Source organism: Myotis lucifugus, unplaced genomic scaffold, assembly GCF_000147115.1.
Source record: "Myotis lucifugus unplaced genomic scaffold, Myoluc2.0 scaffold_258, whole genome shotgun sequence".
Classification (NCBI taxonomy): domain Eukaryota; kingdom Metazoa; phylum Chordata; class Mammalia; order Chiroptera; family Vespertilionidae; genus Myotis; species Myotis lucifugus.
Window position 1 is genome coordinate 1421317 of NW_005871306.1, and position 25535 is coordinate 1446851.

The 25535-nt window shown below is 46.9% G+C and overlaps 1 protein-coding gene across 2 annotated transcripts in view; it reads right to left on the reverse strand.

Annotated features, from left to right (window-relative positions):
• The window catches only part of BCAS1 (breast carcinoma amplified sequence 1), a 61030-nt gene that overhangs the window by 34757 nt on the left and 738 nt on the right, over positions 1 to 25535 (reverse strand). For both annotated transcript variants that reach the window (XM_023762730.1, XM_023762729.1), the window contains exons 2-3: positions 23938 to 24002; positions 16317 to 16897 (exon numbers count right to left, since the gene is read on the reverse strand). In XM_023762730.1, the coding sequence (XP_023618498.1) occupies positions 16317 to 16897; positions 23938 to 24002 (646 nt within the window). The remainder of the gene's footprint in view (positions 1 to 16316; positions 16898 to 23937; positions 24003 to 25535) is intronic.

Sequence of the window (25535 nt, forward strand, 5' to 3'; positions counted from 1 at the left end):
GGGCTCCCATGTCTTACACGGTCTGGCCCATGTCTTCATCGTCTCAGGCTCTGGGTGGCACTCTCTCCTTCACTCCACTCTCTCCGGCCACCTTTCTTTGAGTTTCTCAAACATACCGGAAGCTAGTTCCAACCTCAAGGCTTTCTATCTGGAACATTGTCCCTCTCTGTCTGCCCATGCATAATTTCCATTCATCCTTCAAGTCTTAAGTCACCTCTCCAATCCCCCCTCCCCCACTGTTCTAAGACTGTCCCTTGCCCTTTTCTGTCTTAGCTATGACAACATTTTTCTTTATTTACTCGGTATCTATCCCGTTCTTCCTATTCCCACGAGACTGGAAGCTCGACAAAGACAGGGGTTACATCGACTTTGCTTACTGCTGTTTCTTTAATATCTAGGGCAGGGAGGGTCACAGCAGGCATTCAATACATATGGGCCATTTGACTACTTAATAGATGAATGGATGTAAATAAATTTTATATCAATGGGATGGTGCTACCTGTATCAACTCATTTCCCCCCCACGTAATAAAATAGCACAAACACCTTTCCATTGCAATACATTTAGATCTGTATCATCCTTCATGTCTCACGTGCTAGTCTATTGTCTGGTTGTGACATTATTTACTGTCTCATATCCTTATTGACGGGCACTTATGGTTTTACATCTAGGATGTTATAAACGGTGGTTTTAATCTATCACGTGTATCTACATTTCCTTTGAGTAAATTCCCAGAAGTGAAATTTCTGGGTCAAGAAGTATGCACATTTTATAACATTATATTCTCACACAAAAAAGGAAAATTTCACCAGGTATGACTTTGGGTCTGAAAAGCTGTTTGGTTCATTGGCAGGGGTGGCAGGTGATATATGGAACACATCCAGGACAGGCAGGGCGGTGCCTGGGGAATGTGGACTCAGAGAGGGGAGCTTGGCCTGGAGGTGGATAAAGTGAGGGAAGCTGATTCCTTGGCCCCTTCCCCCCTGCAAAACAAATAAATCAGTAAATATGACATATGACTCAGGCAGTGAGGACTGCAAGGGAGAAACTAAAGACGAGGAACAGGCTTCTTTAAGAGGCTGTGTGTGGGGATGTGGGGGAGGCAGCTATTCTGGAAGGTCCCTGACTCCTAGGCTGGGCCAGCTGCTCTGAGCCACTCCAGTCTCACAGCCCATCGGCTGGGCCCCAGTGCTCACAGGGGATGGAAGGATCTGAGTCTCAGTCACCCTGATCCCAGGACTAAACACAAGGGAACATTTACTGAACTTCTTGGGAATAACATGAAATACAGCAAAATCAACTGAAAAGGAAATGAATTGGTGGAATGTCAGGTGATCCCCATGGACCAGGTTGGGTCTGCACGGACCAGGTTGGGTCACATAGACCAGGTTGAATCACATGGACCAGGTTGGGTCGCATGGACCAGGTTGGATCCGCATGGACCAAGTTGGGTCACATGGACAAGGTTACCATCAGGGAAAACCTGCCATGATGGGTCTCCTCTGAGCAAGGGAGAGGGGACCCTTAGTACTTCTTCACGGAGGAAAGGGACTCTGAGGGGGGCTGAAGCTCCACAGAACGCAGGAAGAGAGGAGCCCCCAGCCTTCCCGTCTGCCCCGGGAGTTTCCACCTGAAGGCGTGTCCCTGGGAATCCTTTTCACCTCTGACTCCAGGTGCAGCAATGTCTCAAGGCTTGGACAGCAACTGAGGATGACCAGGCGCTCAGTGCAAGGAGGCGGTTTGCTTACAGGGGCCTCTTTCTGATGGAGAGTTCTATTATTTTTCAAATTGAAACTAAGCTTGAACTTGAGCCCTGTTTTTCTTCTCAGACTGCCTTTTAACAAAGAACATAAGAATTCTTCTTCCAGGAAGATGGAGAATATACACGTTCCCTCATCCTTCTATTCCCCACAATGGAAAATTCTCAATATTAGATAGAAAACAAACATAAAGGCTTCTGAAAGGTGGAGAGGAGAAGCAGACCAGCTGGGACCTGAGGAACAACACGGCGTGAATTCCCCAGGGTTCCTTTTGGCCTCATACGTCCTAGACTTGGAATTAAAGAGGCTGGCTACCTGAAAATACCAGTGGGCACTGACCAAAAAATCCTCTCAAAAAGCCACTCTCTCAACCAAAGGGCCAGTCTAGCAACACAAAGCTTTCGCACAATAACTGCTCTGCATCAGCCAAACACCAACAATGTGAATCTTCAAGAATTTCAAGGTTAAAAAGTTTTTAAAAAGCATTATAGGGTACAATAATATTCTAATAACTAGGCACGGTGCTGGATGGGTGAAGGATTTATTGGGGTGATCACTTATTAAGTTATGTAATAAGTAATTAAGTCTGGTCACTGAGGTGTACACCTGAAGCTATATAATAATGTAGGTCAACTGAAAGTGAAAATAAAAAAAATGATTAAAATGATTAAATAAATAAATAAATATCCCCCCCCACCCAAAAAAAAAGGATTATAGGGTAGTGCTGGAAGGGTAAGGCTGAAGATCCATGAAAAAGTCTGGAATTTATAATAATAAAAGGGTAATATGCTAATTAGACTGGATGTCCTTCCGGATCTCATTCTGGACATCCTTCCTGACCAAGCTGGGGCTGGAGGGATGCCAGCCTGGGTCCCGAGTGCCTGCGGGCAGCCCAAGGGAAGCTAGCCCGGGTCCCGGGTGCCAGAGGGAAGCCTATGCTAGCAGCTGGGGGAAGGAAGGCCTACTCTTGCACGAATTTTCGTGCATCGGGCCTCTAGTAGGTAAATAAAGCAGGACGTGGATATTAACACTTGAGATTTACCTATGACCACACAATGGAATATTTTGAAGCCATGAATTCTTTCAGGAATGTATAATGAGAAGGACAAACATCCCTGATAATAAGAAAAATGACCAAATTTTATGGGTCAGGCTCAATGCTAAGCTAGTTAAAAAGATCAAATTTAATTTTTAGAATGATCCCATAAAGTATGTAGTATTTGTAATTTCATGTTTACTGATTAATAAATTGATGCAAACTTGCCTATGGTCATAGAATGGAGCTGGGATTTATTTGGCCCAATACCCAAGTGATTTTAGAGGCAAAAAGCTCTTTTATTGATGAGAGAGAGAGAGAGAGAGAGAGAGAGAAATTGCTTTGTTGTTGTACTCATTTATGCATTGATTGGTTGATTCCTGTATGTGCCCTGGTCAGGATTGAACCTGCAACCTTAGCATATTGGGATGACACTCTAACCAACTGAGCTATCTGGTATCTGGCCAGGGCCAAAAAGCTTGTTTAAAGTACCACATTGCATTGCCTCAATCATCTCTCTTCCTTCAGATGTTTACTTAAATATCATCTTCTCACCAAGGATTTTCCTATTTTACTTTCTTGTATTCCTTTTCCCTGCTATATATATTTTCCCCATTTTTGTCATCATCCATATACAATACATTTTATCCAAGGACATATGGGAATTTAGTGTATAATAAAGCTGACATCTCAAATCGATCAAAGTGAAGAAGGACTTTTAATAAATAATGCAGGGACAACAAGGTGGCCATTTGAAAAAAAATTAACCTGTTGTCATTACTCAACCCTATAATAAGATAAAATCCAAAGGAATAAAAATACTAGAAGAAAACATGGAAAAATGTTTTATAATTTTGGATCAAAAAGGCTTTTGTAACTTTGACTCAAAATCCAGAGGTTATGAAAAGACAGATTGAAAGTGAAAACAACCAAATGTTTGGATACATTCAGTTGGGAGGCTCGGGTAAGACACAGGCACTCATTCAGACAATGCTGACTGGAGTCTAAATTAATTCAGTCCTGATAACATTTTGACATTATCAACCAAAATTTAAGAAAAGAATATGTTCTTTTAGTCAGCAATTTCACTTCTAAGAGTTAATACTAAACCCCAATTCGCACATGTGTGAAATAACAAAGATACGAGATTTGCAGTGAGGCAATAGTGAATGTTTGGAAACCAACCAAATGCCATTAATAAAGTCCTAGTTAAATATATTAAGGTACATCTACTCAACAGAAAACTACGTAAGTGTTGCAAATGAGCAAATGGTACAGCAATAGAAAGCAGTGTTCTTTCTATACAGATATGGAAAGCAGCGCTAACTGAAAAAGAGTACAGAATAGAGCAGTGTATATTATATTACCTTTTGTGAAAAAAAAAGAGAAAGAACTTATGCTTGTATTTACTTGTGGATGCCCAAAAAACCCTAGAAGGATACATTTAAAAATAAAAACAATGATCATCTATTAGGGTGGTGTTGGTAGACAAGTATACCATTCTATAATTTCTTAATTTTCATTAAAAATTACAATGATCACAGAATGTGGGCCACCAATTCCAAATTTTAAAAACTCTCCCGCAGGCCAGGCTTCACATGGTTGGGAAGATGACCAACCGAAGGCCAGCAGCGTGTGGCCTGTGCCTTAACTATTGGGGTGTTGGTAGGATCTTGGTCCTTAACTACAAATACGGTTTTGCTCTTCTCATTAGGCCACCAGATCATTCTCAGCAAACAGAAATCTTAGACAGATGCACACACATTCTCCAGGCAACGTCTGGAAGCTTCTTTGAAGCCAACAGGTGTTCCTGGTGTCCGCTTGTGCTGCAGCGTGTGGATGAAGCCTGCATCTCCCCCCGTTCTGTTGGCTTCAAAGAGCAATCAGACAGGAACGCTGGTTAAGTGATCACAATTTGTCATGTTGAAAAATAATGCCGCTGTATCATAATTTGATTGTCTGTAATAAAACCCATATGGAACTTCTGGGGCCTTCTTTCATCCGTAAATTGTCAATTGGATTTCAGGCTCCTTTAAGCTAAGTCGACAGTGTCAAAGTGAAAGTATAAGTTAAGGCAAGATGATCAAGGCTAAAAAACGTCTCGTCTGGAACACTTTGTGATAAATGTTTTCCCTGTCTACAGTTCCCCATTGATTGTACCTCACTGGTTTCACATTGTACCTCTGTACCAAGAGTCAGGCCTAACGTACTGTTTAACACAGGGAAATTTGTCTGAGAAATGTTGACTGGTACAAAAACCCACTATTCTGCTCCTCTCCATCTGTTAGAAATTTGAGCCACGTGCTGCCTAAAATAAAAGGAAAAGCCCAGCTTCCTCTCCCACTTGGATGCCCCAACAGCACAAAGGGCACGACTTGCTAGGCAATAGTGGTCTCCAGGCAATCACTAAGTCTTTCCTTTCCTCCTTCTGAGAGCACCGTCACCTGCATAGAGCCTTTGTCAGATTTAGGGAGAAAAATGGCATTGGGTTCATTCTTGAAGGTGGGATTTACGTTTTCCAATTTGCCTTGAAAAGAAAGCAAGTTAATAAACAAACAGGAATTCACTCCAAACCCCAAGTCTACTAAAAAATGTTTTGTGGAACATCACACTTCCCTAAGCAGATTGGTATTAATTAAGTAATTAATATTATCATTTTACGTTGCTTTACTACAAATCTGAAATTCACCCAAGGAGGGCCTATCACTGCAGCTAATTTTGTATGTTTATTTCCCCCACGATTCCTGCCCCATTTGCATCAAAGGATACAAATGTACCCCCATCTTTGAACCCTCTGGTAAAAAAGGGGAATGAACACAAGCAGCACCACCATAAGAATTGCCAGTTGTGAGAGGGCTCCCCAAGCTGCCCAGAAACTACAAAATCTCTCCTTCCCATCTCCTCCTGAGGGTTAGTGCACATGAGCTCTAAGTGTATCTTTAAAAGTCAGCGTGATTTCTGAACAAGGACTTGCCACGCAGGCTCAGGGCCGCACAGTGTGGGAATGACTGTAAGCATAAAGTAACGTTAAAGAAGCCCTTAGTAGCTGCTGTTGCAATTTCCAGTGAACTCAGGATGCCTCAAGCCTCACAGCGCAGCCTAGTGGAGAAATCAGGAAGTTACCTAGATTGTAGTGTTTTGTTTTTAATTAGCTAGGCAGTATGCAGTGCTTTCTTCTTTTTTTAAAAAAGAGAAAATATAGATGAACAAAGAGGAAAAATGTAAAATTCTTTCTTTACCCCCTACTTGCAGAAACGACTACTAACAATTCACAAGTTTTTACTCTCCCCTCCTCTGGGTGGAAGGGTGAAGCGTGGGCCAGCGGGCAGGCAGGCATCATTCCCCCAAAGGAATCCTTCTGTACGTGCCATTGTGGAACCTGCTCTTCTTGATTAACATTGTATTATGGCTGTCTTCACATGCCCACGATTCTATTTCTATGTCATCCTTGTTTCTGATATCCAGTGGAAGGGTGGTACCGTAATCATTATAAAAGCCGTCCTATTGGAACTTTTGTATCTTTCCAGCTTTTCTCTTGTAATGCTGGAACTAAAAAAAAAAAGTCTTGTGCATAAAAATTTGCTCCTTTTCTCAATAAATCCATTGATGTCAAATTGCTCATTGAGAAAGCATGCGTGTTTTAGGACTTTAAAACTGGGTACTGACCAAGAGCCATGGTTCAAACAAGCCTCCCAGCGATCCAGGTAGATGATTAAGGGTTATTGGAGATTTCTGCCCTGGCTGGTGTGCCTAAGTGGTTAAAGCATCGGCCCGAGCATCAGGGTAGAGGTTCGATTCCCGGTCAAGGGCACGTACCTGAGTTGCAGGTTTGATCCCCAACCCTGATAAGGGCGTGTGCAGAAGGCAACCAGTTATGTATCTCTCTCACATCGATGTTTCTCTTTCTCTCTTTCTTTCTCTCCCCATCCCTTCCTCCCTTTCACTGTCTCTAAGAAGAAATGGGAAAAATATCCTCAGGTGAGGATTAACAACAACAAAAAGTTACTGGAGATTTTAGAGGGCAAGAAAAAGAACATAAAATATGGAAACGTGAAAGGTAGATTTTTGTTGCCTTCTGAAATGTTTTCCATGAGCGGGATCTAAGCTGCAAGGACACTGATTTAAATCTGCTCCTCACCCACTCCTCCTCCCCTTTTCGGGAGAAGAGAGGCAACGGTGTTCGTTTTATCTGCTTACACGAACTGAATCGAGCTAGGCCCGACCAGTTACACAGTAAGATGCTTTATTGTACATCATCAGATCAACACCTGCTATAATGCTCTGTAGACGTACCCTCAGGATACTACATACCCAGATCTTGGCAGAAGCCTAGCGCCCAGCACCTTCATGGAGGGGCCTCATTCATCCGTGGCACTGACTGAGGCAGGGATGCTATCCTTCTGAGATTAAATAAACCGGTTGCTCATCGTAGTCATAGATGGCGATTGGGAAAAATCAATCAAAGAAAGCAATTCATGCTTGCGCCCTATAAACAAGGGTTTCCCACTTTCCCAGCAACTCCTCCACTGGAGGGGGAAGTGAATTTGTCAACTTGATTTCCAATGGCAAGTGAAATATGGACAGAGGACTATCCAGTAAGATATTACTTGCTTGTTTCTGTTTTTTTTTTTTTTGAAGCAGTCATTAGTTTGGGGACATTCCTAAGGACACGTGAGTTGGCACGCTCTTAAAGTCCACTGCACATGAGATGGAACAGAAACGTACATTTGCCGTGGGCACAGAGTGGGTGGACAGTGATTCCCAGGGAAGTCATGTGGGCAAAGAGATTCGTGGAAGCTTCTTCTGTTCTACGATTAGTTCCAACAGGTTCTGACAGTGGCATTTACATTTATTAGAGGCTAAATATCCGTTAAAAATGACTTCAAACTGCAAAATCTAATAACCCAAAGCCTAGAACGTGTTTGTCACCTGTTTAACAGACCCTTTCCCGCGGTGGGAGAACTGGCGAACGCTGGCGGAATCAGGCGGCGGGCTCTCTAAGAGCGGTTTGGCATTGTGCAAAAAGGGAAAGAAGTCACAGCCTTCCCCCTGAATTTCCTGATCAGACCACTCCCCCTCCTCACCCTATTTTAATGATTGGCCTCCTACTTCCTTGTGGGGAAGCACAGGCCTGGGTTGGAAGGTCTGTAAGAGGGATTCTCCGAAAGGCTGGGCCTCTGAGGGGACCTGGCCAAAGGCGGCAGCCCCTACCTTGACTTTTCCAAACAAGTCCGATCCCCAGGGGTGTTTTGCTAGAATCTCTATGTTTAGTCTTTAAAGACCCAACCTTGTAGAAGCATGTGCTTTCTCAAGGATACCTGCCCTGCTGATTGTATCTAGAGCTTAATTTTAGTTCAAGCTGTTGTGACAATAAAAGCCCAAGGAGGCAGGCGAACAGGGCTACTTGGCGGCGACAGCCAAGTAGTGCCTTAGCCTCTCTTTCACAGAAACATGTGTTAGAGCAATCATTCATCCGTCGCTCAGGGGCTGCCTGTCAGCCCCGCACTTTCTATCATTTCAAAACTCTACTATTTCACTTATAGCCCTTTTTATACCCAGGAACGGTTTGTTTTGTTTACTAATTTTCTTGTTTATTGTTTATAGGATGAAAGCTCCCCTGAGGTATGTGGTTCTATCACCCCAGAACCCAACACCATTCCTGGCACAGAGAAAGCACTCAGATGTTCGTTGAATGAATAAATAGAAGTATTCATGTCCCCTATTTATTGTTTGACACCTGTCAACGGATGGACTCTGGGCTGGATTTACAGTTTATTAACCAGATGGTCACCTTAAGCGGCTTCAAATTGTGATAAGTGCTGTGAAGGAAGTAAATATTTTAATTTACTCTCCACTCTGCCACAGACAATGACAAGGCAGTGCTGCAGTAAGGGATACGGCCCCTGGCTGCCCCGCTGGGAATCATGGAGGGGTGAGGACTCGGGTGAACAGGAGAGAGAATGCCCTATCTCAAGGGAGAGTCACAACTATGTCCCACAAAATGTCCCATTTTCCAGAAATGTCTGAAATGTGCAATTGTATTGAGATCTCCTAATTTAAAAATATTGTCAACTTTGCCAATTAAAACGTTATCAATTAATTAAAATATTGTTTAACACACTACAGGTCAAATAAAACCATTTCCCAACATTGGTCTACATGCCTAACAGCATTTCCTAGAATGGTTCCTTGGAAGACATGCCCGGCTGATTAGACAACTAATAGTTACATGGACATTTACATCTGAGAAACACTCAGCTAAACCAAGTGAAGTGGGTGGCTTGCTGCAGGACTTCTCAGAGCCTTTGGCAGACTGGTGTCCATTGTGAACCCATAGTATAAAGCAAGTAGTATTTTCCAAAGTTACTTGATGGTGGAGTCCTATTTCTAGGTCGATTTTATTGGACTGATGTTTCCAGAAATTTTATACATATATTAGATGTCTCAAAAGGTTCAAAGTGTTCCCTCTTTTTGAACTTACAGGCACAGAGGCTAGGCATGTAGGCTTTCTAGCTATGTGATTCTATGCAACTGACTTCACCTCCCTGTGAGTTAGTAACCGCTCAGTACCTTAGGGCTTTGCTATCACCCTGGCAGGAGTGAATCAAACTGGTTAACATGAAAGGGACAGTTAATTCAAAATTTATTTTGCAAACTCTGCATTCATAGACTTCACTTGATATTTCAGCCATGATTAACACCACGGCAGGTTAAAGTCTGAATTAAAAATACCAACTAAATGGCACACACATATGATTTTATCTAGTTTACCTAAGTGAACGCATTTATGTCAGACATCTATTTTGAAACCATGTTCTATTTAAAGGAGTGTTAGGCAGAGCTGACAATGAGATGGCGATAATATATTCGAGCACCCACTGGAAGGTGGTCACATAGCTGTCATCCTCACCCTGGTCAGGCAGCTGGGAAACGTGAGTGCCTGCTGTGTGTGCTGGGCACGGGAGCACCCAGTGCATCAGAAAGAGTCAGGCAGCAAGACCACTGTCTCCATGTCTGAAAAGAAGGTGGTTACGGGAGAATAGAGTTTTGCAAACTTTAGATTGTGCCTCTAGGGGATTAGAAACTAATTTAGTGGTTCAAAACTGACATCGAACAAAGTGAAAAAGAAAATAAAATAAAATAGCAGCCTGTGTTAGCGCTGTACGAATAGCATCATTTTGTGAATTCTTTGTTTCATGTATGTACGTGTATCTATGGTCAAGATGTGAAATCTGTTCTTCTTGTGGGTCACAGACATGGTAAAAGTTAGTGCAATCGTGTATTTAATAAATGATGCTGCAGCAGCTCTACCAGTTCCACAGACTTCATGACTTCCTGATATAAAGTTGGGTAGGAAAATATGTATCTGTTTTCTATTTGTGATACATCATCTTTGCTGACAGAGCCTGCTGCCTTTTCTTTTGTTAATCCTCACCTGAGGATATTTTTCCATTGATTTTTAAAGAGAGTGGAAGGGAGGGGGAGAGACAGAGAGAAACAGCCAACATCGATTGGTTGCCTCCCGCATGCACCCTGACCAGGGCCACGGATCAAACCACAACTGATATGTGCCCTTGACTAGAATCGAACCCAGGACCCTTCAGTCTGTAGGCTAACCGCTAGGGCAGAGCCTGATTTCTGCTGAAGAAACTTCCCAAGCCTCCCTTCTACCTAAACATAGACATGTGACTCAATGTCACCCCTAGGTAAGTCTTAGGAAACCCCTTTCATTTGATAGGACATTGTGACGATGATAACTTGCAACCAAGGCAGTCATCTGAAACCACAGAGCTGACCCTGTGAGCCGAGCCAGTCCTCGGAGGACACTGGAGAAGAGGGCCTGGGCCCTGGGGCTGTGATAACCCTGAGCCAGCTCAGGCACCCTGCCTGGGGCTCCGACTGCCTCAGGAACTAAGCCAAACCAAACCAAACCAAGCCAAGCCAAGCCAAGCCAAACCAAACCAAACCAAACCAAACCAAGCCAAGCCAAGCCAAACCAAACCAAGCCAAGCCAAAACAAAACAAAACAAAACAAAACAAAACAAAACAAAACAAAACAAAACACACAGATTATAATTCATTTGGCCTTCTAATGTTAGAAACAGGTGGTTCTTTTCTAATTATTATTTTAAATTTGAGATTAACTTGGTATTTATGATATTCTATTTACTAACATTTTTGAATAGCACTTCCTCAAAGTAATAGTATTTCATTTTGCGTATTTGCAACCTTATTGCACATGTTTCAAATACTAGTAATTGGTAAAAACATAATGTTGAACATGGTAAGTATGGAGTTGGCCAATTCTCCTTTAGCTGTGAAACTTGGAATAAGTGAGTTGGTTTCTCTCAGGCTTTGATTTCTTCATCTCTATCAATGCTAAAAACACAGACATCCCCTGGCGAGTTGCGGTGTTTTAATGAGATAATTCCTTCGAAGCGATTTTATCACAGAATTTAACTTAAGATAGAGCATGCAAAACACGCCAGAGGGATTCATGCTGCCAGAAGCCCCTCAGGAAGAGGGACGTCTGGTCAGTTTCAGAACTTGGGTTGAAGGTGAAGTAAACTTTTGATAAATAGAGAGAAAAAGAAATACCATACCGGCAGAGCAAACGGGGAAGCAGTGGACATCTGCCAGGGGCAAGGCTGGCCGTACTTTAAGGGAATAGTGGAAATACAGTGAAGGGTGTAGAGACCCTTATACAGCAGACCAAGAAACCAGGTATAATGGGCATGGGCATTTAAATTCTATTGTTTCTAAAATAATTTCACAACTCTGCACTTTTTAAAACCTATATTTGGACTTATGTCTTTGGTTATGTAGCTTTCAAATTAGATTCAACTGTGCTACCTCTGGAGTTCTGGTTGAGGACTACGGAAAGGAGGAATAAAAAGACTAAAATGTGGAGTGACAGGGAGAAAAACCAATATCCTAATAATAGCTACATTTTCTTTTTTTCAAAATGCAGTATCTCTATGTTAAGTATTTTACATGACATTTAATTTGCCCAAGTGTGAATCATGTGAGCACATGCTGGGTACTATTATTATCCCCATTTTACAGGTGAGGAAACTGAGGCTGAGAGAGGTTAAGTAACTTGCACAAGGTCACACAGCCAGTAGGCGACAGAGGCAGAGTTGAAATCTAGTCTCCTTGACTGCAATGCTTCTGTTTGAATTGACTACTTTACTAAAGATATTGATTCTATAATTCCAATCCTAAATGACAGTGACAGGACAGAGTCGCCCTTCACTGAGATGAGTGACCTGTGTATTCAGCATATTGGCACTTTGTGTGGTTGTGGACATATGGAGGTTGAGATGCTCAGTGAGCGCTCAGATGGAGATGCAGTGAGCAGTCAACTAGAAGAGGCAGCTGGACAGTGCAGCCTGGATTCAGGGGTAGATCTAGGCTGGAGATAGAAATTTAGGACTCGTCAGCAGATACTGATATTTAAATCCTTGGTTCCAGGGGGAGATTTGTAAGGAAGTGAGGGCAGTGAGAGACGACAACTAGGAGCTGAACTCTGGGGGACGCCAAGGTGAGAGGGCAAGATCCAGCCGAGGAGATAAAGGAGAGCAGCCAGGCAGGGGGGCCCGGGAAGCAGGTGTGGACGCTGCTTCAAGGAGGGGCCTGTTGTGTCAGGTGTGAGGGCACGTCCAGAAGGGCAAGGACTGAGACACACCTGAGCTGGCAGCTGCCCTGAGGGTGGGAGGTGCCACACGGCGGCCACTTTGACAAGAGCACTTTTGGTGGAGGACAAAACCTGAAAGGCGTGTGTTCAAGACAGAAAAGAGGCCCTGACCAGTTTGGCTCAGTGGCTAGAGCGTTGGCCTGCGGACTGAAAGGTCCCAGGTTCGATTCTGGTCAAGGGCATATACCTTGGTTGCGGGCACATCCCCAGTAGGGGGTGTGCAGAAGGCAGCTGATCGATGTTTCTCTCTCATCGATGTTTCTAACTCTCTATCCCTCTCCCTTCCTCTCTGTAAAAAATAAAAAAAATATATTAAAAAAAAAAGACAGAAAAGAGGAGGAGGACACGAAACCACTGAGTATCTTTCTTCATATCTGTAGTCGGAACGAATTTGCAGATCAATGCAAGTATCATAATTCTCCTTTAAGAAATGGTGCCTCTTAGGAAACTGTACGATCATCGAAGGGCTAGAATGATGATTTATCTCCTAAATGCCTTGCACAAGCTTGGTGTTTAAGTAACAACTGCAGAATTTAATTAAACGTTGAAAAGAAAAGGAATATTCCTGCTTCCATCTCACACATCTGTGCTTGACAACACTTTTGAGGGACCTCCTCCTGCCCCCAACACTAAGACACTTCTGGAAGCCTGGCTGACAACAGAAATTGTGTGTGCACGCGTGTGCGTGTGCGTGTTTTAACGAGTAAAGGTCAAATTGTCATTTTGTGTGTGTGATGAATCTTCAATGCGTAGCTCTGGTCCAGTTGCTGAGAGGAGAGGAAAATTAAAAAAGAAAGTCTTATCCTTGCCCACACGCTGGCTCGTGGGAATCCCAGCGCAGCGAAACCTTCCAGGCATAGACTTTATCTTTCCTTGGCCTGCGTAGTAAATGCTGCGTTTGTTCATGAATCCTGGCCTTGTTTGAGTCCTGCTTTGCCCTGAATGTAGTTTTATGAGGCACAAAAATCAGACTGTCATCCTGAAAACAGAAGATTTGTGTTCCCCCCCAGAATGAAATGGTGGCATCGTTCTCCCAATTCGCAGCTCGGTGGGTTTGTGGCTGGAATGCCAATCCGGCGAGGGGCTGGGCACACCGCTGGGCTCGCCTGCGGGAGGGGAGGGAGAGCTGACAGGGCTGAGCCCGAGGCATCATTCACTCCGCGGGCTCTGAATCAGCACACTGACGGCCATTTATGCATAAGTGCTACTTCCCCAGAAGGCCATGGATCGAGGAGGTTTCTTCCTACTACTTTCTCAGGGCTGGGTTCTCTCATAACACATCTAGAACAATTGATGTGTGTGTGTGTGTGTGTGTGTGTGTGTGTGTAGCTCCAGAGACACACTGTGCCGCCAGCAACCAGATGAGAAACCTTAGCAATCAGAAGGCTGCTTTCATAGATCTTTGCAGACCTATGTACATACATATCCCCAAGTTCACAGACTGAAGGAGAACAAGGAATGGCTAGTTCACGCCGTGTCTGTGTTTCATATGCAGAGTACAGAGTGGCATCCAATTCCAAGGACACCACCAGCAACAACTGAAGGTTGGCAGTGTCACAAAAACAGATGCACATTTTGTTCGTGGACCTAAGGGCGTGGACTCACTCAGAGAGGAAGGCAAGTTACAACGGGGGGCGGAGGGTATCTTCTGAGAGGTCACTGTGCCTTCAGAGCATCTCTGGGGCTTGACTATATCAGATACTGGCCATGCTCTCTACACACGCCCCTCTCTTCTGACTCCAGCCTCATTTTGAAACTCATTCCACTCAAATCGAGGGGCTCCCCCTAAGAGTCGTCAGTGAAAAGGAAAGCTGAGCTGAGAAAGCACCGCTTGGAGACTTCCGCACTTTTCCTGAAACAGGAATGGGCTGGGTGCGCTGGGTTTTATGGGGACGCGCGTGTGTGCGTGTGAGGCGCGGCGATGGGCTGCTTGGAGACTTCTGCACTTTTTTTGAAACAGGAATGGGCTGGGTGCGCTGGGTTTTATGGGGACGCACGTGCCAGCAGCTCAGTCTTTCCCTAAGGCAGGCAATGGTGGGCTTTGGATGCCCCTGCGAACAGTGACTGTGCAGTGGGTCACCCGCCCGGGATGGGCTTTGGAGCCCATGACCAATGGCGCGAGCTCCCTCAGTGTCCGCACTCGGAGTGAAGTAGTACATAGCTTCTCAGACATCCATGAATTTCGATGACCCGTTTATAGCCCCGACACAAGCACCGTTCTGCGAGGGGGTTATACAGTGAGGGACTGTTGCCTGGGCTAGCGAGGCTAGTTCTCCCGTGTTGGGGCTCCCTCTCCAACACCTGCCCCCCTTCCTTCCTCCCTGCCCCCCTTCCTTCCTCCCTGCCCCCAGCAGACACCTGACACCTCGTATAACACCTGTGGGGCTTTTATCCTCTTCCCTGCTGGACTGCACACTCTCTGAGGACAGAAGCGCTCTGTCCTGTCCACCATGAGGCCGGGCCTCCCCCGGGCCTCGCTGTGGCACACTCAGCAAAGATTTGGGGCCTGGATGCATGGACAGACCTACTTTGAATTAGACAGAAAGCAGGTCAATGGGCTCCCGAATTGGTGCATTTGGGGAAGAGGGCATTTGCAGGGCACTTGTTCTAAACTTTTGAAGGAACATTTGAATATCGTATTTCTTGGAATCAACTTTTACAGGACAGCAAGAATACTGATAGTTAAGAAACTAAACACGTGAGCCTAGTGATCTTTTCCCAGTTTTAACAGTTCAGAATTTTCAGCTGCTGTTTAATATTTACAATGTAACTCTTCACACTACCCCAGATGCGGTGAAACTGCAGAGCAATGCACACCATCTATGTACCGTGCTTAGAACAAAGCCTGGCACATAGTAGGTGCTCAACAAACAGCAGCCAGTGTCAGCATCCGCAGCATGCCTGTGCAGTTAGCTGTTATTAAGACAAATATATTGGTCATCTTGACACATGAGCGTATAATCAATAACTCAGCCCCGCTAATGCTTTCCTGGTTCTAACCTCAACTAGAGGCACTTGATTTAACCCCAAAGTCTGAAAAATACTGTCATTTAAAAGTCCATTAACTAAGGAAACAAATCCCTTAAAAGGCAATGTATTCATTTTTATTTCCTTCTTCATTCAAGGATCTCTTCTCTCTTCCCCGAACACAAACAAATATTTTCATGGTTCAAAGCTCATGCTCTTCTTAAGATCAAAAGAACTGGCGCCTTTCTTTGTACAGGCCAAAAAGTGTCAAGAAAAGAAAATGAATTCTGGATACCTCCTTTAAAAAAAATCTAGTTTTTACAAAGGTATTACTCCGGGTTGTTGGAAAATAATTAGTACATAACAGAGTCAGCCCATAGCGGTAAAAGCTCTTTACAGAAACCCACCCTTTACTGCAAAAGACAGTTAAAGATCAATCCGGGCTATGAAACGTAAGAAACGAAATGTGTTCCACGGGAAGCCCCTAAGCCGCGGAGGCTAGTTAAGTCTTCAGGAACCATTTTTATCCTACTAAGCCTTTCCCTCCGGCCGCCATCGATCACAGATGCAACCTGTCTTGCTTCCCCTTTGATAAATGGAAGGACGGATTCATCTGTATGTAACTCACCTCCGCTGGCTTTTACATAAAACAGATGCCACAGCTGTGACTGTTTGCAAACAGATGTTTCTGCCCCGACGCCCGGGAGGCACCGCCACAATGTGCTCCTTGTTGCGGGGGGCGAGGGCCTGACACCTGCCAGGGCCCGGTGCCTGCAGAGGCCTCTGTGTGCCCTCGTCCTACCCAGCGGCCCGAGTTCGCACCCAGAGCAGGACAGACTGTCCCACCAGCACTTACCCTCTCTGCGGGGACATCGTGGGCCGGCCCGGGGCACGCAGGGATGTCGAAGGCCTGGTTCTCGCGCGCCGCACACTCGGCCTCCTGGTGGCTGACAGCGGGGGCCTGTTCCTGCCCCTTGTCCAGTTTGAAGAGTTTGTTAAAAAAGCCGGCGTCCTTAGGCTTGGAGGGGGCCGCCGCCCCTGACTCAGGTGGCCGAGGCACGGGTCCCCGAGTGGCAGCGAGGCCGTGGTGGTCGGCGGGGGTGCGGCCGGGGGTTTTATCGGGGCCGGGCCCCCGCGCAGCTGCCGGCCGCAGGGCCATGCTGTCACTCGCGCCTTTGTCCCCTAGGCCGCCCGCGGAGCTGACATCGGGCCGCCCTGGCGCGCGGGGTGGCTCCGATGAATCCTCGCCTCGGTCTCCGGCACGCCCTGGTACCGGCCGAGAGAGAGGCAAGAAAAAATGCGATTTAGCAGCTGGTGCCCGGGGCTTGGCCTCCTTCCCGAGATTCTTCCCGCCGGCACCCGCGACGGCGCTGGTCTCCACTGTCTTTGGGGAAGAAGCGGCCGCACTGTCTTCCTGGACGCTGATTCCCAAATCCACTGCAAACACAAACACACACAGCCGTCATTCAGCCCAGCCCGCGAGGAAACGCAAAGGGTGGGTGACGGACGACCCCCGCTTTCACACACAAAACGCCACCGCGCACACGGCCCGTGGCCATCACCCTGCAGAACAGAGAGTGGCTGTCAGCTGTCCCCGACCCTACTCCTCCAGGGAGAGAGGGACAGAAGGTCCGAGGAGGAAGCCGTGGTGGAAAGCCCCCACCAGGTGCTGCATTCCCCAGGCTCAGGCTCAGGACCTCGGGCATCTCCGCAGGGACCCCTGAGGCGCACATTGTCCCGATGTCCCCTGGGAGGCAGGAGCGGGAGGAGCCTGGGCTCCGCTTCTGGAAGAGGCTGCTCAGCCTTGGGACTCCTGGCCCCTGGGTGGGTCTTTTGTTACGGGGCCCACCTCGTGCATTGGGGTGTTTAGCAGCGTCCCTGGCCTCAACCCACCAAATGCCAGTAGCGCCCCCAAGTTGTCACAACCAAAAATGTCTCCAGACACTGTCAATTGCCCCCTGGTGGCAGGCGGGAGGTGAGGCTGGGGGACAGGGAAGGGGGGAGGGCGACTCGCATTTGGGAACCACTGAGCTCGAATGCCTATTTGAATCCAGGTAACTTACCTGTCCTGTGCCTCGGCGGTCTGGTAAAAGGAGGCGTTTTGTTAGGAAGATGCGTGAGTTAGCATTCTTAGAGCACGTAGAACAGTGCCTGGAACACTAGCTATTGTCAGGACTCATGAGTGAGAAAACAGCAGGAGGTTACGGTTAGAAATCTGCTGAGAATACTAAAGGATTTCAAAAACGAAGACTCAGAAGTTTCTATTTTAAGGCTAGAAGAGCAGATGTCCACGCAAGAAGGCAACTCAGACCTCAGGCCCGCATGGCCTCAGGCACGTGGGGTCAGACCCGGGGGGTGAGCTGCCCGGGACCGCCCCTTCTGCAAGGAGGACTCTGCTGCCGGCATCTCTTTTGCTTTGACCTCTGCATTGACCTTCAACTGCCTTCTTCTCTAGGTCCCTGTTATAAAGCAATTCGATGTACTACACATTTTGGAACCACAGTTAAAGATCAAGATCTTCTACTGCTAAGTTGTATGGCCTTGGACGAGTCACTAAACATTTGGAATGTCCTCATATGTAAAATGGGAATAACAGTAGCTCCCTTGCAGGGCTGTTGAGGCGTTTGAAGGAGAAAACTCTTGCCAAGGACCTGGCACACCGCCTTTTCCATAGTGGGTCTTGGTAGTTGGCAGATACTGTGATTATTGTTAAGGTTTCTGCCACGCCTTTGCCAACATTGCTTTCTGCTTTATAATTTGCTGACAGCTACTGCTTTAAAAAATACTGATTTGAGAGAGAGAGAGGAAGTGAGAGGGAGAGAGAGAGAAACATCGATCCGCTGCCTCCTGCACGCCCTCTACTGGGAATTGAGCCTGAAACCTGGGCATGTGCCCTGACCGAGAATCAAACCAGTGATCTCCTGGTGCATGGGTTGACGCTCAACCACTGAGCCACACCGTCTGGGCGACAGCTACTTCTTAAATATCTGATTGTACGAAGACAGAGAGAAAGAGAAGGGGGAACGGAGGATCTTTTGGTCTGCTCATAGTGGGCATGAACATGGAGTGAGGCATACTACACATATCCACCCATTAGCAAGTGTTGCCAAATTCTAGTATCTCCCAGTGTCTACAGTCAGGAACAAACATGGAGAGAGAGAGAGAGCGAGAGAGAGAGAGAGAGAGAGAGAGAGAGAGAGAGGGAGAGAGCTGGATTCTTGTGCAGAAGGGCAGCCTCCCCATTCAGCTCCAAGGAGCACAGAGGAAACCCACCGGGGACCCATGGCAAGCACCAGGGTTTCCTCCTAAACTCAGACCTCAAGGAACCGCCTGCAGGAACATTGACCATAACTTCCAGCTCTTCTTAGCCTTTTCCCTGTGGTCCCAGAATCCATCATCACGGTCAATGTTACTCTCAGAGGGGACAGGAGGGAGGGGAAGAGTGGGAGTAAGAAAGTGATAGATGAGTATGTCGGGTGCCAAGAAAGCCAGTAAGCGGCTGAAGTGTCAGAGTGAATATAAATGAATTGCGGGGCTGGTCCATGCCAGAGAAAAGGAAACAGCTGACAGAAAGGGAGAGACTACAATTCAGAAGAAGGAAGGGCTTTTCAAAATGCCAAGAGCATCAACTGATCTCTCTCGGTCCCTTTCCTCTCTTCCTCTCTCTCTGGCTGGAAACCAGAGGAACAGAGGCGAGTGCTACAGCCGCAGAAAACGGCTCTGAAAAGCATTTCCTGTGGACGGATTTTTTAAAAATGCCAATATATTGCTTTGATCAAGGATGCATTTCCTATATCCCAGGATCCAGACGAGACTTCAATGCATTTAGAGATTACAACAGATGCAAACCATCGCTCTTGATATCAGAGAATGGGCGAAGTGTTTTTTGATAACTTGTGAGATCTAGGACTCCAACATGGGACATTCCATGACATCGAAGCTCTGCCCCCCAAATTGGGTGAGTGCATAACCACGCCCATGCCCTGGAGCTTCTATTTCCCTTGCTAAAATGCTCACCTCCCAGGTGGGCACATGATCTGAGCAAGACTAATCAACCTGGGAGTTTTGCCATTAGAACAGAGTTTTGCCCTTTGTGCTTGGGTTGGCAAACAAGTAGGGGGTACATCGGAGCTGGTGGCCTTGGCCATCCCTTTTTGGGAATGCTTGCCCGCAGATGACACTAACACAGATGAAAACAGAGCCAGAAGATCAGGGAGCAGAGAGAGGCCCAAGGATAGCATTTGGACACCTGGATCCAGCTCTGCCTGAAGCTGGCTTTACCATTACAGGGCTAACAATCCCCCCACCCGCCCCCGACTCACTTATGCCAGTTTAAATTATGTACATACTCAGTGACTTGGAGAGAATTTCAGGGGCTTGGTCAGTACCTATTTCACTAGCCAATTAGTGGCAACCAATTCTCTCCTTGAAATGGAGTCTCCAGGCTCTTCAAGTCTGCCTGGGAGGCAGTTAGTATGGGAGGAAAGAAGGTGAAGAGAACGAAATGGGAGGAAGTGAGTTCTAAGGAGCTGGATAGAAGTGAAAATAACTTTGTCGTCTCAGTAAGAGGAAAGAAATCCACTTGGGGAAATGAGATTACAGTCCTTTGTGACCTTAGATCAGTGGTTCTCAACCTTCTGGCCCTTTAAATACAGTTCCTCATGTTGTGACCCAGCCATAAAATTATTTTCGTTGCTACTTCATAACTGTAATGTTGCTACTGTTATGAATCATAATGTAAAAATCCGATATGCAGGATGGTCTTAGGCGACCCCTGTGAAAGGGTCGTTCGACCGCCAAAGGGGTTGCGACCCACAGGTTGAGAACCGCTGCCTTAGATAAACATTAAAAACAAACATGTTTGAAAACATTAACTTACACATACACATACTCACACACACAAATCCAATCTTCGTGAGTGAGCAGAAGGAGATCCACTGGAGCCCTGGCCGGGTAGCTCAGTTGGTTAGAGCGTTGTCCCGACATGCCAAGGTTGGGGGTTCAAACCCTGGTCAGGGCACATATAAGAACCAACCAATGAACGCATAAATAAGTGGAATGACACACTGATGTGTCTCTCTTTCTGCCTCCCTTCCTCTCTCTCTAAAACCAGTAAAAAATTAAAATAAAAACCCATTGGAGTGACAGGTTTTATGCTCTTGCAAAGATGGGGATAGTTTACGCGCGTTGCGGACATTATTCTGGAAAGAATAAAATTCCCCTTCCGATGAGCAGAACCGAGCTTTCATTCCCTAGGAGGAAGCTTGGGAAAACCCAGCGCATCTTGAATCTGGTTTCAATAAAAGGTTTTCTCCTAGAGCAAACAGACGACATACCAAAGAGTTTCACTTTCCATGAAAAAATGTGCAAGAGTTTAAGGAAGATGAAACGGCATCAAGTACAGGCCGAGGGCAGCCCGGCGTCAGGAGGGAGGGACATTGACCTCTTCAGTGCAGGAAAGACACTGCGTCCGGTGCCCAGTTTTCTTTCCTAAGAAAGTCATGCTATCCCGCGGGGACTGAGCACTGGCTTCCAGGGCAGCTCAGGGCAATTGTTAAAGAATTCACACTGTGGATGGGAAGGGCCTGGGTTTAACGCTGAACCCGTCATTTATGAAACACCTGACCTGGTCAGGCTACGTCAGCGGTTCTCAACCTGTGGGTCGAGACCCCTTTGGCGGTCAAATGACCCTTTCATAGGGGTCGCCTAAGACCATCCTGCATATCAGATATTTACATTACGATTCATAACAGTAGCAACATTACAGTTATGAGGTAGCAACGAAAATAATTTTACGGTTGGGTCACAACATGAGGAACTGTATTTAAAGGGCCAGAAGGTTGAGAGCCACTGGGCTATGTCTTCTCTTTGTGCCTCAATATGATTATAAAACGAGCAAGGAAATCACAGTGCCTTCTTCACAGAGTGGCTGTAGGGATCAAATGACATGTTTCCTGGAAGACACTGAACACGGCAGGTGGTAGGTGGTGGGTATTCAGTAAACATCAGTTGTTTCATAATATTTACATATTATTCCTACAATCATCAGCTTACATTCCTAGATATCAGTCATAAAATAACGAGTTATTCCAAGGGGTCAGCCTACAAACCCGAGGGCTCTGGAAAGACTTTAAAAATAGAAATGCAATGCATTAATTTATCCTCAGAAATCTGAGAATCTGGGCCAGAGAAGTTTCAGGTATGGGTATCATTTAGGCACCGAGTATTCTGAGTCAAAGCAAGCTGCTTCATTAGAGTTCTAATGAGATATTTAAAAAATAAATACAGTTTGTATTACAATATTGAGAACTTTGGAGGAAGGATTATCTTCTCAGAGGTCATTTTAAAAAGAACTCATGGCTGTGGCTGGTTTGCTCAATGGTTAGAGTGTTGGCCTACAGACCGAAGGGTTGAGGGTTTGATTCCTGGTCAAGGGCACATACCTTGGTTGCAGGTTCCCCAGCCCCGGGGAGGGGCATAGGGGTGGGTGTAGGAGGCAACCAATCGATATGTCTCTCACAGGTCAATGTTTCTCTCTCTCTCTCTCCCCCCATCCTCTCTCCCTTCCACTCTCTCTAGAAATCAATGGGAAAATATCTTCAGGTGAGGATTTAAACTTAAAATAAAAAGAACTCATGATTTAACCCCCTGGGCAGTCTATTGGTTTAAGAGGAGAAAATAGAGCTGAAAAGGGGACCGGCCACTGGTGACCTCCCACCCGGGTGGCCCCTCCCTGTGAGCACACACAGGAACACTTTATCGTGGGCAGGATGCCTGGTGAGCCCAGAGCCAAGCAAGCACGCTTGGAGTTGGCTATAGGGTTTAAATGTTTAACGCTTCCTGCTGGGATAACTGGTGGTGGTGATTAAAAAAAGAAGCGACCTTTGTTAAGAGATGTGAAGTAGGAAAAAACTACAATAGCAGAGGTTGGCATTTATGATGTGGCCCGCTTGGGGTTTCGCCCGCAGTGTTTAGATTTTTTTGAATTGGAAAACTTCATTTGAAATTCCTAAAATCCGGCTTTCATTGCAACCTCTTCTTATCTGCTGAGGGATTCCCGCAGGGCAGCCGGCCCGGAGCTGAGTGGCTCCTTCTAGACCAGCGGTTCTCAACCTGTGGGTCGCGACCCCTTTGGGGGTCGAACAACCCTTTCGCAGGGGTCGCCTAAGACCATTGGAAAACACATATATAATTACATATTGTTTTTGTGATTAATCACTATGTTTTAATTATGTTCAATTTGTAACAATGAAAATACATCCTGCATATCACATATTTACATGACGATTCATAACAGTAGCAAAATTACAGTTATGAAGCAGCCACGAAAATAATTTTATGGTTGGGGGTCACCACAACATGAGGAACTGTATTAAAGGGTCGCAGCATTAGGAAGGTTGAGAACCACTGTTCTAGACGGAGCGATTCCAGTCCTCTCTATGCCGCCCAGAGGTGCCTGCCGGGCCTCAGAAGCAGGGGTCTGAGGGAGAGTCTGAATCCCTGGAGGGCATTCGAGAAAACATGGGGGTCACCACCGCCAGCACTTCTGATCCAGGAGGTCTGGCTGGGGCCCCGGAATCTGCAGGTCTAACGGTTCCTGTTGTGGCCGGGATGCTCTGGCCCAGGACCCCTCTGGGAGTCAGGGACACGGCACAGCTTGCACAGTGATGGAGGGAGCCAGGCTCGGCTTACAGGGAAGGTCAGAGCAGGGATTTTAACCAGGGGGCCTGTCTGCCTCCACACGCCACACTGGGTGATTTTACTCCATTGCTTTCATCTCATCTCCCGTAAATCTGGCCTCCTCAGCTGTCCCGCACCAGGAGAGCTGAGAGCTGTTCCAGTTGAATTGTGTGCCCACAGAGGATGGAGTCCTCACCCCCAGTGCCCGTGACCCCCTTTGCAGATGACCAGGTACATATGAGGTCACCGAGGAGGAAAACCCGGTGTGACCGCACCTTATACGAGGGGGGATTTGGACACAGGGACAGACGCACGGAAGGACGATGCTGTGGGGACACAGACACCACGTGGAAGCCGAGGAAGCCTGAGGCCCCAGGAGCTCGCACAGAGGCGGGGAACAGCCCCCCACAGCACTCAGAAGGGAACGGCCCCCCACAGCCCTCAGAAGGGAACAGCCCCCCACAGCCCTCAAAAGGGAACAGCCCCCCACAGCACTCAGAAAGGAACAGCCCCCCACAGCACTCAGAAGGGAACAGCCCCCCACAGCCCTCAGAAGGGAACGGCCCCCCACAGCCCTCAGAAGGCACCACCCCTGCGACACCTCGAGCTGGGACTTCTGGCCTCCGCACTGCCCGACAACCCATTTCAGTGGCGTAAACCAGCCGCTGGGACACTGTTAGGCACCCCCGGCGACAGACACAGGTGTGTCCAGGTGAGCCTGGGCCTCCGATCCTCCGTCTCATTTCCCCGTCACCAGGATCAGCAGTCCCGGTCCCGAGAGGCCCCGTGGCACTGACCTTCGTCGTAGAGTTGAACCGTGTAGGTTGACACCATCACCGGGGTCCCGTTGTGAACACAGTCCCTCTTTGACGCCACCTGCACAGACACGTGTCAGTATCAGTCAAGTCAGACCTCAAGGCCACGGGGTGCCTCCCAAGATGACACTTAATTTAAAGACCGTGTTTCTGGGGACTCCCAGCATTCCCTTCGAGAAATGCCATCTCCCCCCTAAAGACTGGATTCCCGGGACCCTGAGAACACCACTTGTCTGCGTCTCAGCTCAGGAGCCCACGGGCGCAGCAGGGGGGGACCCACGGGTGATGGGACGCCCAGGCTCACTGATCAGTGGGGAACATTCAGCACGTGACTCCGAAGCCTGTGAGGTTAACCTCGCCCCACCGTCCTGCACACACAGCCGGGCCCTTAGTCAACACACCTGTCGCACCCAGGGAGCTCGCTGCAGCCTTTGCCTGCTCCACACTCCCCTCACCTCATGCTGCAGCCTTTTTCCAGTTTTAGGGCCCTGACCTGATATTTTTATTTTCTGTTATTTATTGTAGATATTAAAGAAGATTATGTGTGTGTGTGTGTACACACATACAGACATACACATATACACACATGGAAAGCAAAAAGTCACAATAGAGAAAATAATGGTATGTCAGGTCAGTTAAGTAATAAAATCATCTGAATTATACCACTAATAGTTGATATTAATTGAAGAATAATGTTATGCTAAGTGCTTTGCTGATTCTGTTAGTAGTGTAAGCCGTTAATAAGTGCAGAGAAAAATAAAAACGAAAAGACTAAACAGCAGCAACCAGCTAAAAGGTGGGGCCTTCCTGGGGGGACACAGAAGACTTTTCCTTTCTTTACATTTTTTAAATGGTTTTCGTTGTTAAAGTAAGCCCGTGTTCTCGAGTTTATCGTGAACTCTACCAAGAATTCACGAAAGTGAAACATCAAGCCCACGTCACCATGTGGCCCCGAGGTTACAGCCGGCTTCCCAGGGCCAATACGTGGGGTGCAAAGTAGATTTATTTGGCTCACAGAATTTTAAAAAGCATTTTGGAATCAGTTGCCAATATTTAAAAACCAGGAGATTCCATCAACACTGTTTTCCAACTCCTGATGGAAGTAAGAGTCGGGAACCTCTTGGCGGTGTACATTGGGCAGAGCCCGCACCTCCGAATGGGCTCAGCACACGGCTCGGCTCCCTGCGACCGCCTCGCCCTGGAGGCCAGAGGCTCCCGGGCCAGACATGGACTCACCGGGCAGCTTAGAACCTGCTGCTGCCGGGCCCCCCCCGGAGGGTTTCAGCTGGCCGTGGGGCCAGCCCTCAGGGTTTTAAAAGTCCGAGGTAATGAAAGTGTGCGGTCAGGTTGAACACCCGCTATGAGTTTTCAGCCGTTTCTTCAAACCCAGCCTTCCATTCCGAGCAGGAATTCCCCCTGTGATCTGATCAGTGCTCGCTCACAGGCATCATCTTCCTCCTGGAGGAATTCCAGGTCTCACCCTGACGCCATCTCTGACACCTGATGGTGGAAGTGCCGGCTCTCCGCTCCCTGGCCACGGAGACCTGAGGAGAAGGCTTCCAGAGAAGTCTTTCAAAGAT